At 33.9% G+C, this 14,058-nt stretch overlaps 2 protein-coding genes across 3 annotated transcripts in view; one reads left to right on the forward strand and one right to left on the reverse strand.

The window, feature by feature from the left end:
* LOC134842554 (choline transporter-like protein 2) overlaps positions 1–14,058 on the reverse strand; it is a 546,776-nt gene that overhangs the window by 245,373 nt on the left and 287,345 nt on the right. Inside the window, exon 1 of one of the 2 annotated variants that reach the window (XM_063858948.1) lies at positions 11,308–11,317. The exons of the other annotated variant lie outside the window; for it this stretch is intronic. The gene's annotated coding sequence lies outside the window, so the exon portion shown is untranslated. Of the gene's footprint in view, positions 1–11,307; positions 11,318–14,058 lie in introns of those variants that run through there. 2 annotated transcript variants of the gene reach the window in all.
* LOC134841724 (short-chain dehydrogenase/reductase 3-like) overlaps positions 1–14,058 on the forward strand; it is a 53,034-nt gene that overhangs the window by 10,379 nt on the left and 28,597 nt on the right. Inside the window, exons 2-3 of the mRNA XM_063857758.1 lie at positions 5,844–6,056; positions 6,272–6,319. Of these exons, the coding sequence (XP_063713828.1) occupies positions 5,844–6,056; positions 6,272–6,319 (261 nt within the window). The remainder of the gene's footprint in view (positions 1–5,843; positions 6,057–6,271; positions 6,320–14,058) is intronic.

A 14,058-nucleotide genomic window follows, 5' to 3' on the forward strand; every position in this document is an offset into this window, starting at 1 on the left:
ATTCGTTCATCTAAGAGAACAAAACAGAAAAAAAAATAAGAATTAAAACTCGAACTCTATTCAAACTTTCAAACTTTTATTCTAACTATGTGTCATAAACTATTTCAGTGAAGTAAAATCAATAAAAAAGCACAACATGAATACCACCAAGGTCAAATCCAACTAGACAATAAATTTCCTTATCATGGCTCACGTGGACCTTTAACCTATGACATACATTATAGAAACAGGATACCTCAATTGGAATAAATTACCAATCAAATTGAAAAGCAGATACAAAAAATTCAGGATACCAAGATAAATTGTTTTCCGACAGCAGGATCAACCTAGTAAATGTTCAATTAACACGAGATTTAAAAGATGACAATATACTAATTTAAAAAGTCCGCTTATCTTGTAAGAAGAATGAAGGACATTGCAATCCCACTACACGAATTTAGGCAACCAAATTTTGGCTCCCTGAGGACACATGTACCACACTTCAAGTAGCTAAAAATCACGCAAGAATGATAAATTTTTTTTTATAGAATCCATACATTTTGAAAAAACGAATCCTGGCCGAACAAGATCAAACCCAAATCAATTTCAAAAAGTACATGGTTAGGAAAAAATTAACACGTTCTCGAATTTACCCTGAAATCGAAGTAGCATGCAAATACCCAAACCCACTTTTTTGAACCCCATTTTCAGAAATCAATGTCGAATACAAAAAATTTTCGATTTAAAAACAGTCAAATTAATCCTTGATTTAGCCGATACAAATCAAATTATAACAGATGGAAAATCATACATCCCGGTAACATTTTACAAAACAATGGAATATTGGAGGGAAAATTTCTTCCAGAAAACCAAGAAACTATTACACTACAAGAATTATCACTAATAAATAAAGCAATTTTGGCGCAATTCACTCTGAAATTCACCTCGATATGAAAATAAATTACACAATTAGCAGATTTTTTCAAGAAATGTCACTTTCAGAACTCGAAACACTACACCATTTATAAGAACTAGAACGAACACAAGTTTTATAAAGTCTCGATTTTGCAGTTCTCAAAGTTCATTATGCAGTATACCTCTTATCAGGGAACGGCTCTAACTTCATTGATTATGAAGGAAAAGGACATTTTCTTTGGTAGTATACTTGCACTAAATTGTTCTCACAACTCTATGTATTTGAAGACAAGAGATGCTACCAACGCATACCTATTTTTAATATTTAAAAAAGTACATTTTGCTGACAATTTATCAACCCGCACATACCTTTGGGATACAGCTATCCCACGTGGAAAACAGTCATACTAAAGGACAGTTTAACGCAAACGAAGATAAACATTATACCCTACTTTAACACCACCTTTGAAAAAATTCTCGCCTGAAAACATACGTGCAATCACTCGCAACCCAAATTTAGATCTACAACCTATAGGCATATAGTCTAAATCACATAAACAACATCACGTTCAAACATCACGTTCGAGCAATTTTTAGAACCTCTCACTAAAACGGATTCAATCCAAAGACAATCAATGGATCAGAATCTCCGCAAACTACCTGAGACTGCAAGTTTTTCAGACATCTATCGGAAAGTCTATAGTGGATATATTAAGGACAAAAAAGATTATGTTTACCTAGTTGGAGAAAAATATCGCCCACAAAATTATTCACAAATTAATATTTTTAGTTTTTTAAATATCACAAATGAACTCCTAGCGTTCCTAGGATAGCCATATTGTTTCTTTAAAAGATTGACTATATATTACATAGTTTTTAACTTTAAAAGATTTTCCTACTCACCTTCTAAAAGGAACTTATAAAACAAGCGCAGAACACGCATAAGTCAATAGACAAACAAGCGTAGCACAAAAACTACTCGCAAATTTTTTTGGAATTTTTTCACCCCTAGTAACAAAATTCCTCTTGACGCACAAATTAGCGGAAACAATAGTAAAAATTATCTGCAAAACCAAATGCATACAATACTAAAAAAGATAATACAAAAACTACACCTACAGCATTATTGCACTACACAGTTAACAAAACAATCAACCTCTTTCGATCGCCGAAAGAATGTTACATAATAGTAATATACAACGTTGCCCTATATTTTATAAGGCACTTCAACAAACCACCATCGACGATACATACGAACAAGTTGTAGAACAACCGCACACATCAGATTTTAATTCACAAAACAATCATGTTTTTAGCCCACGATCAGCCGCCAAGTTCGATCCCTCAACTGTTCTTTTTCCTCTTCATCTAATCTCCATTGCCACGATTGTGCCATTACTATTTCAAACCTCACCTCTTACGACCTACCCAGTTGTTCTTCTAACTCACCATGCATAGACTCTGAAGATTCAAAGCAAACTATTTCTTATACTATTTCTAATTTTAAAAACTCAGAGGTCGAAACACCTGATGAATTTTTAGACTCCGAGCCCAGTCCCACTAAATTTTTTCAACCATTTTTCCAATCTATAACTCGCCCTACCCCTGTTGAAAACTATACCTCCGCCTCCTCACACAATGACGCTAGCTTTATCCTTTGCCGATTTTCAAATAATGCACCCGATGTCCCAACTCTCATCACAGATGACCAGCTAGCATGATTTAGATGATTTCATTACTCACCATTAACAGATTGATAACACCACTAACTCATTAACTATTCATCAACTAACCCACTCCGCCTCAACCTCCGAATTCTCCGTTCCATCTGTCCACATTGCCCCCACACGAGCAAAAAGAATTTTTATGCAACTTAAAGACCCAATTACTACACTAAAATTCCTCATTAATTGCCCATCATTATTTCGACTCCTCTATAATTACCCACGTCTTACTAATACAACCGCATTTTAGTGGAAAACCTTCTCTTCTTCCCCCATACACCTATTTCAAGGGAGAAAACTCAGCCCAACGAGCCAAATGAGGTAATGAACGTTCCCTATTTCCAACTTTTTCATGAATATCAAATTATAACTTCACTAACCATCTAAAAGTACCCCTCAGAAAAAATGCAGACGACGATGAACTCTGCGACTCAATTATTAACCAATTAACTAACGCACTCCACCTAATTCAGGTCTCAAATATAGGTTTAAATCAAACACTTAACCGGTTCTTTGCACAAAACGCTAAATGATGGTCTATTATTCAACAGAATCATGCTGTCGTCCAATATGTGGAAGACTCACCAAATGACACTGGCCCTAATTTAAATTCAAAACTAACTGAAAAACTTTTCTTCAATACCTAATACAGTTTTCACCTTGATAGCACCAAAAAAATCATACCATAGACCACGCAAAAAGAATACAAAAGTTTCCGAACCATTTTTCCGTAATTTTGATCACTTTGCGCTAACCTTTAACTTTTTGTAACACCGAAAGAACGAGATCTTCCCATCTTAACTGTTCTCATGAATTTATATTGGAAACTAAATTGTAACACACTTACATTTACTAAGTTTTCATCGAACGATACTATCTTTCACAGTTCACAATCCCGTAACCCCCACTACCTCTTCATGTTTTTTAACTCTAAATATACATCACCTTACACTCTAAATTTCACATATTGCATAAAAGCAACCAAGCTTCACGACATCTTCCGTAACCACGACCCCGTAAGACGAATGTCCATCTTTCGCCCCCTCACTAACAACTTCCCGCTTGAAGACTCCCGCCCCATCATTATCCAAGCATGAGTTCATCCAACCGTTGAAACCGCCCTCTTAGAAAATATTCATAATTTGAATCGTCCAATTTTATACAATTTCATCCAAAACTCTAACTATGAAATTACCGCAGTCACCAAAGAAGTCAATATCATCCGCGCCCTTGAGCTTCATTTGCCAATCTTACGCACTGAAACCGTAGTTCGCGTGCTTGCTAAGCTTTTATCAACCTCCGACTCTATCAAAACTACTTTCGGCCATGGTTTTTTTCCCAACCGATAGCCTTCGTAATTTTGAATACAAGTTATCACTAATACAACTAAATAAAACACTCGCCATTTTTACATGTTTGCTTCGCCTTTTTTAGATTGCACCAGTCATTCCTCTAAAAAAGAACAAAATAAAAACAAAAAGAAAAATCAAATTCTATTTAACTTTCAATTTAATAATTTAGTTATGTGTCATAAGCTATATCAGTGAAATAAGTTTAATAACATGGCGAGAAATTAATAACAATGTTGTAAATTCACAGTACAAAGTGGTAAAATTGATAATGAAAAATAAATTATTGTTACTAACCTTATGTGTGATTCTATTAATAAAATTAGTTTTTCTAAACTCGCTTGCCCACATCTCCTGCACTCTTTTCGCCCAATTCGAGTAACTCGCCACCGTAGAGTTCTTTAAAATCTGAATTTCATGCCCAACAAATTAACTGATAAGAGCTCTAACTTGCTTTCACGTATTCCAAACTTTCCTTTAACGCGGTTGAATGGAATTAAAAATTAGCTAAAAGTAACCAATGTAGCATACTTATGCCACAAAACGAACCGCATGTATGAGAAAGTCTCATGGTACCCAAACTAGATTAAACACCGACAAAAACTGGATAAATTATTCCTTTAGAACCCCTTTAAAGTTTCATTAAAACCACTTGAAACATAAAATTACTAAAAAAAAACCGCACAAATCACAACAACCTGTTTTTGAAAAAAGGACATGACCAAAGAACAGGAAGAGAAAAACGCCTGATAAAAAAAAGGGTTGAACACGAAAAAATACTTTGCTCAAACAGACGGTAAATTTACGCTCCCACCTGGCCCAACCCACCAGTAAAAGACGTCCTGAGCATGCTCTATAGCCGGCTTCACCACGCGCGCTACACCACGCTTAAGACATGGACTAATTTTTTGACGAGAGTAGCTCTAGGGTGAGCGACTCTTTAAAATATCCGAAACTAATAAAACGCTTTTGCAAAATCGATTAACAACAATCACAACTTAAACTGATCTCACTAACAAGGTGCAGATATAAATCTATAATGTAAAATAATGTAAAAAGATTTTTAGAGCAAAATGAACGAGCAGTAAAGGGAGATTAAAGTCATTGACATTCCGACTCTGGAATGGCAAATCTATTTGTTTGTTGCCGTAGTCACAACCCTCACAGGATTTACAGTATGGAACCAACATGGTAGAAAAAGTAACCATTGAACAAGAACCTTTAGTGTTTTGTCCTTGCAATTAGTGGTTGCTTATTCTTAAACTCAGAGCTTCTTTCATAATGTAACAGTTATTTGTCAAAATTGTCAATTAAAACAACACTGCTCTGATGTTCTATGTAATAATTAAAATGTTTTATTTTTTAAGTTTGAGAGTTTTTGGGATATTCATCACCCCGCACGCCATATAAAGTACAAAGTGATAGCGTTCCCTCCTAGTAACAGATCAATAACGGCAAAAAAGCTTCCTTCAACCAATTTGAAACAATTTTTAAGGCGGAATAAATCTCCGCTTACGCGTTAATAGCGCTAAATATATCGCGCATTAATTATCCCAAATTGGCTAAAAAGCCAACTCTTAAATCCCCGTACTTCTACGAAAAATGATCAATTTTTGATGATCTTTGCAAATTTCAGCTCAGGACAACAATACCTCTTGAATGATATAAAAAAGTTCTACAATGTGCCCAAACGAAAACTATCAAGGCAATAATTTTTGATTCTTGAAATGAATAGATTGCTAATTTTTGGACGAATGAGTGTTTCCCACGAATGAAACCGTTGGCACTTTTGAGTTCATGAAAAAGTCAACAAAAGAACCCAATGTTTATTTCATGATGATTTCATCCGAAAAAGTAGTGTTTATGCTTTTTATAGGCGGCTCTCGTGGCCTTGGTCAGCAGCTCATAATTCGCATGGCCAAACTGCGTCTCTCCAGGGTCATCATCCTGGGAGTATCCAGGGACGCCACTCTCAGCTTCATCCGAGATCTGTCCACCTCCGAACACTCTCACACCACTGCCGTGTTCTACAAGTGCGACGTGTCTAAGCTACCCGAATTGCAGAGTGTCATGCAGAAGGTCTTCAGAGGCGAGTGATTAGTGTCAAATTATTGATCGAGTAATTAACCAATCCCGCCATTTTCTTATACAGTCTGAAAATAATGGATGCCATGGCCTCATAATGAAAAAGATTTTTTTATTATAACTGTGCTCCTTTTTACGGTCAATTTATCCGTTTCAGAAAACATAGACATCCGATCAAGCACTGGCCTCAAATTTTTGAATTTGGATTTTCTGTTTCAGATAATCCTCCTATTGACATTCTTATCAACAACGCCGGCTATGTCATCAGTGAGTGACCACATTCTCATACTTCACTTTTTTTTGGCATTGCCACGCCAGAGTGGCTTGCAATGGCTTGAATGAAGGAAGCCAGTTAAATGTCTGGCGCAAAATTCACCTATATCGAAATTTTAACTCAGAGCACAACTTTTGGATGACAGATGGATATTCAGATTTAATCATATTTCGAGGACAGTTTTTTCTGCATTTTTTCAGCCCTTTAAACCCGAAAACAATGGCAGAAACAGAAAGTATAAGCTATGGGTATCAGTGGCTGATTGAGGATTTCTGAGCTCTTCCCAAACGCCAAAAAAATAGATTAGGCAAAAGTCACATAACCGCAATTAAATTTTTGATAAGTTAGGCCAATACCTATTTTCAACCACTTTTGAAATTATTTTTGGCAGTTTAGCCATGCGGATTATGAGCTGCTGACTCAGACCAGGAGAGCCGCCTAAACAGAGCGAAACACTAAGAAAGGATCTTTTATTTGCTGCACAATAGAACTCTCAAAATGAGCGAATTCAAGAGTTCATGAATGCACAATGCTAAATCCGTTTTCAGAAACATAATCCTTGGACAGCGAATTGAGTTGCTGATACTTAAGCGTTCAAATGGTCCCTTTTAAAATGAAGGTATTGAACTACTCTACTCCCCTTCCCCTCAATACGAGCCTGTTTTTCTTAGCTAAAAGTAATTTAAACCGTTTTTGGTTCACATAAACTCTTGCTGCTTTTGAGCCTTGAGCTAACTGTTTTAATTGAAAAAGGAGGTTCAACAATCCGTCAATGTTGCTTCGAAAACACATAAACACCTCAAGATTTTTTAGTTTATAACGAAACAAAGGAACGATTGTATAGATATCAAAAAGTGTTAAGTTCAGCTAAAAAGTGTTGTTTGCAACGCGAGTCATCAAAAAACATTGGTTAGTGTAACATTTGTAGTTATAATTGTATTGCCATCTTACACTCTCAATAACAATGAGTTACGAAGAAGAACACCAGCAATGGACTTCAAATGATGGCTTTGAAAACTATTAAAATATCCAGATTTTTAATTTTGATTGTTAAACCATCCCCTGACTTTTATATTTTCCTCTCAGAAAGCAAAAATTTTGGATCTGATATTTGGATTTGCAATTGGCTAAGATGTCAAGCTGTTGTCTATAGGCTATCTAGTCAACTCAGATTAGATAACAAGCATTTCTTGTCAGAAACAATGAATTTGTTGGTGGATACGATAGGCTGTTCGATGTAATAAAGTGACTTCACTTGATTTCGAAAAAAATGGCATTTTTGTGACACCCAGGATATTCCGATTGTCCTCAAATAATTTTTCAACAATTCAAAACAAACACAGAACTTTTTATTAATATGGTTTTTTTCCCACGTTCTATGTTGCTGAATTGTCTTACGTGTTGAAATATTTACGTTCTGAATTATTTTAAACCGGTTTATATATCACTACAAAAAACAGTTTTTCCAATGACTTCTGTAAGCTTTTTTTTAACGATTTACTTTTAATTGGGTCAAATATCCGCGCGAATTATCACAATAATGCGCGCTAGTTATCCCAATTCAAAATATAGTCAACATAAAATAGGTATAAAGTTAGGCCTAACTTTAACCTTAAGAAAAAGTTAATTAATTTGAGCTTTTTAAAGTAATTCATTTCGTAAAATGATTCATTTCTCAAAGCAAAAAGTGTTCTCGATTCATTTCTCATCTAGTTACAAATTAAACAACTTCAAGTTTCATGTTTCCGCTCGAAAAAAAAACGTTTTTAGAGTTTTTGGAAAAGTTTTTACAATTTTATCGTTTTGATTGTTAAACCATCCCCTGACACCTAAGCACAAAAAGAATCATTTACCATTAAGTAGCAAATTAAATTTTTTTGTTTTCCGCTCAGAAAGAAAAATATTTTTCTATCTGATATTTAGATTTGCAATTGGCTAAGATGTGGAGCTATTGTCTATTGACTATATAGGGCTATTCAGATTACATATCAAATATTTCTCTTCAGACACAAAAAAATTTGTTAGGTACGATACGTTGTTCGATGTTATTAAGTGGATTCAAATTGGTTTAAAAAAGAGGCTTTTTGTGACTCCCTGCGTTTTCCGACTGTCGTTTAATGTCGATCAAAAAAATTTTATTAACAAAAATATTCAAAAATTTAAAAAGAAAACAAGAAACTTCAATTTAGTTTTTTTTTCACCACGTCATATGTTGCAGAAATATTTTACTTAGTTTTGAAATAAGTACCTGCTGAAATATTTTAAACTCGTTTATTTATCACTACAAACAAAATGCTTTCCCAATTCTTTTTGTAAGGTTATTTTACGACTTATTTTTAATTGGGTTAAATATCTCGCGAACTCTCCCAATATGCGCGCTAGTTATCCCAATTCAAACCATAGTCAACAATATTAAGTATAATTTTAGTCCTAAAATTCAACCTTTTAGGAAAGTTAATGAAAGAGAGCTTTGTGAAAGTGTTTTTTTACTCGAAATGATTCATTTCACAAAGCTCAAAATGATTCATTTCTCATCTAGTAACAATCCAATGAACTTAAACTTTTATGTTTTCCGCTCAAAAAAGAGAGTTTTTTTTTAATCTGACTTCTAGATTGGCAGTTGTCTAAGATGCAGCGCTGTTGTCTGTTGGCTATCTAGTCTATTCAGAGTATATATCAAGCATTTCTCGTCAGAAACAAAGAAATGGTTGGATACGGGAAGCTGTTCAAAATAAAAAAGTGGAATTGTTTCAGTTTGAAAAAACAAAACAATTTTTTGTGACTAACGGTCCTCTAATGTCAATCAAAAGCTTTTTGATTAACATAATTTTTCAAAAACTACAAAAGTGAAATAGTTTTCATAGATTTTGCAAACTCCCATCACGCATTTACGTAAAACAGAATTGAGAGTTGTTATATGTGAGGTGCGTCTAGTAACGTATTTTGAAAGCCAAAAAAGTCGCTTCATTCAATATGAATGACTTCTGAGCCTGATTAATCCGTTTGGTCCATTATCGTTTTTGTTAAATCATCCCTGACACCTAAGCATAGAAGGATTCTTTTCTCATCTAGTAACAACTCAGACTTTTATGCTTTCCGCTCAGAAACAAAGTTTTGTGGATCGGATAATTGGATTTGCAATTGGTTAGATGTGAAGCTGTTGTCAATTGGCTATCTAGTCTGCTCAGATTAAATATCAAGCCTTTCTCATCAGAAACACAGAGAGAAAGAATTTGTTGAATACTATAAGCTGTTCGATGTCAAAAATAATTTCACTTGAAGTCGAAAAAAAAAGATTTTTTGTGACTCCCTGGATATTCCGACTGTCCTCTAGTAACATTCAAAACTTTTCTGATTAAAAAAATTTTTCAAAAAGTTTTTAAAAAAAAAAAAAAATTTTTTGGTTTGCTTTTTCTTTTTTTTCCCACGTCCTTTGTTGCTGAATTGTCTTACGCGCTGAATTATTTTAAACCGGTTTATATATCGCTACAAAAAAAGCTTTTGCAACTACTTCTGTAAGGTTTTTTCAACGATTTGCTTTTATTCGGGTCAAATATCCGCGCGAATTATCACCATAATGCGCGCTAGTTATAGGTATAAAGTTAGTCCTAACTTTAACCTTAAAAACAAATTAATTAATTTGAGCTTTTTAAAGTAATTCATTTCTGACAATGATTCAGTTCTCGAAGCACAAAATGATTCATTTCTCATCTAGTTACAAGATAAACAACTTAAATTTTCATAATTCCGTTCGGAAACAAAGGTTCTTAGAGTTTTTGGAAAAGTTTTTTCGAATTTTATCGTTTTGATTGTTAAACCATCCCCTGACACCTAAACACAAAAAATCATTTACTATTTAGTAGCATATTGATTTTTTTTGTTTTCCGCTCAGAAAGAAAAATATTTTTCTTTCTGATGTTTAGATTTGCAATTGTCTAAGATGTGGAGCTTTTGTCTATTGACTGTATAGGGCTATTCAGATTACATATCAAATATTTCTCTTCAGAAACAAAAAATTTTGTTAGGTACGAGACGTTTTTCGAAGTTATTAAGTGGATTCAAATCGGTGTGAAAAAAAGGAGGCTTTTTGTGACTCCCTCGATTTTCCGACTGTCGTCTAATGTCGATCAAAAAGTTTTTATTACAGAAAATTTTCAAAAATTTCAAAAAAAAACCTCTCGTTTATATATCACCACAAACAAAATGCTTTCCCAATTCATTTTGTAAGGTTATTTTACGACTTTTTTTATTTGGATTAAGTATCTCGCAAACTATCCCAATATGCGCGCTAGTTATCCCAATTCAAACCATAGTCAACAACATTAAGTATAAATTTAGTCCTAAATTTCAACCTTTTAGGAAAAGTTAATGAAAGAGAGCTTTGTGAAAGTGTTCTTTTACTCGAATTGATTCATTTCACAAAGCTCAAAATGATTCATTTCTCATCTAGTAACAATCTAATGAACTTAAACTTTTATGTTTTTCGCTCAGAAAAGAGAGTTTTTTTTAAATCTGACTTCTAGATTTGCAGTTGTCTAAGATGTAGCGCTGTTGTCTGTTGGCTATCCAGTCTACTCAGAGTATATATCAAGCATTTCTCGTCAGAAACAAAGAAATTGTTGGATACGGGAAGCTGTTTAAAATAAAAAGTGGATTCGTTTCAGTTTGAAAAAACAAAACAATCTTTTTGTGACTAACGGTCCTCAAATGTCGATCAAAAGCTTTTTGATTAACATAATTTTTCAAAAACTTCAAAATGAAATAGTTTTCATAGATTTTGCAAACTCCCATCACGCATTTACGTACAACAGAATTGAGGGTTGTTATATGTGAGGTACGTCTAGTAACGTATTCTGAAAGCCAAACAAGTCGCTTCATTCGATATGAATGACTTCTGAGCCTGATTAAACCGTTTGGTCCATAAATTTTTACATCAAGATTGAGATGGAGATCGCAAAACGGCAACTTTCCAACAACATTAATTTAATAAGAGATGATCAATGATGAAATGCTCGTGTAATTCATTGATCTCAAAGCATTGATTTTTTTTTCAAATGTTTTAGAAAAAATCAAAATAGCTAGTTTTTTCAAATATTGAAATCAGGTTGAAGAAAAAAGACGCGCTCACAAACATATGGTCACTTTTGAAGTGGGGAACAATAGCACTGCGCCTATGAAGGCAAACTTTTTAACGTTGTAACTGCACGTTTAGGCGTCTGAAATAATTTTTTTCTAATAATCTATTAGAACTTCAAGTAAAGAACGCTTTTAGAACTTTATCATTTTTGTTAATTCATCCCTTACACCTAAGCATAGAAGGATTCTTTTCTCATCTAGTAACAACTCAAACTTTTGTTTTCCGCTCAGAAAATTTTTTTTTGGATCGGATAATTGGATTTGCAGTTAGTAAGATGTGAAACTGTTGTCTATTGGCTATCTAGTCTGCTCAGATTAGATATCAATCCTTTCTTGTCAGAAACACAGAGAGAAAGAATTTGTTGGATACGATAAGCTGTTCGATCTCAAAAAGTGACTTCACTTGAGTTCGAAAAAAATAGACTTTTTGTGACTCCCTGGAAATTCCGACTGACCTCTAGTAACATTCAAAATTTTTCTGATTAAAATAAATTTTCAAAAAATTTCAAAAAAAAACAAGAATTTTTTTAGTTTGCTTTTTCTTTTTTTCCCACGTTCTATGTTGCTGAATTGTCTTAGGTGTTAAAATAATTACGTGCTGAAATATTTCAAACCAGTTTACATATCACTACAAAAAAATTTTTTTTGACAATTCTTTTTGTATGGTTATTTTCACAATTTACTTCTGATTGGGGTCAGATATCTGCGCAAGTTATCCCAATAATGCGCTCTAGTCATCCAAATTCAAACAATAGTCAACAGTAATAGGTAAAAAATTAGTCCTAAGTTTAAACTTTAGAAAAATTGAATTAATTAGAGCTTTTTAAGGTGATTCATTTTTCAGAATGATTCATTTCGCAAAGCACAAATTGATTCGATTCTCATCTAGTAACAATTTACACAACTTAACGTTTTTTTGATTCTTAAAGTTTTTTTGAAAAAAAAAAACGTTTTTAGAGTTTTTGGAGAAGCCTTTTTAGAATTTTATCGTTTCGATTGTTAAACCACATCCCCTGACACCTTAGCACGGAATGAATCATTTATCATCTAGTAGCAAACTGAACTTTTTTGTTTTCCGCTCGGAAAAAAAAAGTTTTTTTTAATCTTATTTTTAGATTTGCAATTGGCTAAGATGTAAAGCTTTTGTTTTTTGGCTATATAGGGCTATTCAGATTTCATATTCAGCATTTCTCGTCAGAAACAAAGAGATTTTTAGGTACGAGAAGTTGTTCGAATTTATTAAGTGGATTCAAATCAATTACTTTTTGTAACTCCCTGGATATTCCGACTGTCCTCTAATGTCGTTCAAAAGCTTTTTAAATTAATATGAACTTTGAAATTTTTCAAAAAAAAAACGAGAAAATTTTTTTCTTTGGTATTTTGATTTTTCCGCACGTGCTTTGTTGCTAAAGCGTTATACGCGTTTAAACATACAAAAAATCTTCAAAAATTTTAACAAAATTTTTTTTTCTAGTTTGGTTTTTCTTTTTTTTTCCCACGTGATCTGTTGCTGAATTGTTTTTCGTGTTGAAATATTTACCCGATGAAATATTTTAAACATGTTTATATATCACTACAAACAAAATGCTCTCCCAATTCTTTTTGTAAGTTTCTTTTCACGATTTACGTTTAGTTGGGTTAAATATCTGCGCGAATTAAATCAATTCAAACCATAGTCAACATTAGAAAGTATAAAGAGTCCGAAATTTTAACCTTTAGGAAAAGTTAATGAATAAGAGCTCTGTGAAAGTGACTTTTTACTCCAATTGGTTCAGTTCACAAAGCACAAAAAGATTCATCTCTCATCTAGTAACATGTAAAACAACCAAAACTTTTATGTTTTCCGCTCAAAAAAAAACGTTTTTAGAAATTTTGAAGTATCTATCTGAAGTTCCCAATCTCAGGGCCCATTTTTAGGCCCCGATCTTAGAACCATACTTCGGGGCCAAACTCAAGGACCCTATCTGAAGTTCCCAATCTCAGGGCTCATCTTTAAGAACCGATCTCAAGAGCCAACTTCGGGGGCCAATCTCAAGGACCCAATCTGAAGGTCCCAATCTGAGAAGCCGTCTCAAGGACCCCGTCTCAAGGTGCCAATCCCAGACCTATTTGCAGGACACAATTTCAGGACCCAACTATGGGCCAATCTCAAGGAAAACATCCGAGGTTCCAAACCTCCAGGACTCAACATCAACATCTCAACTTCCAAAAAAATCAGGCGAAATCTACTTTGAAAGTATTTTTCTTTGCCCCTTCAAACCAATTTTGTGCTTAAACCTGAAAAAGTTATAGTCATTCCACAAATAGTTAGACCAGAAATTAATTTTAAATAACGTTCTACCCATATTCGTGCTATAGTTCGAAAGTCAAATTGCGCTAAAATCTGTGCTACTTCTCATGTTTAAAAAAAGTACCATCTCACTACGACACTACTTCAGAGCTACAAAACTGACGGTGCAATCTACTCGTCATTGTCAGGAAGTGCGAAAAGGTCCAAACATACGATGATTCAATTTCCACAAGTTCAAACAGCCCACACGTAGTGCAAGGCACATCTGCAACAACCAGTGTACCAGTAAGAAGCTAAAACACTACT

The sequence above is a fragment of the Symsagittifera roscoffensis genome, chromosome 3 (genome assembly GCF_963678635.1).
Source record: "Symsagittifera roscoffensis chromosome 3, txSymRosc1.1, whole genome shotgun sequence".
NCBI lineage: Eukaryota > Metazoa > Xenacoelomorpha > Acoela > Convolutidae > Symsagittifera > Symsagittifera roscoffensis.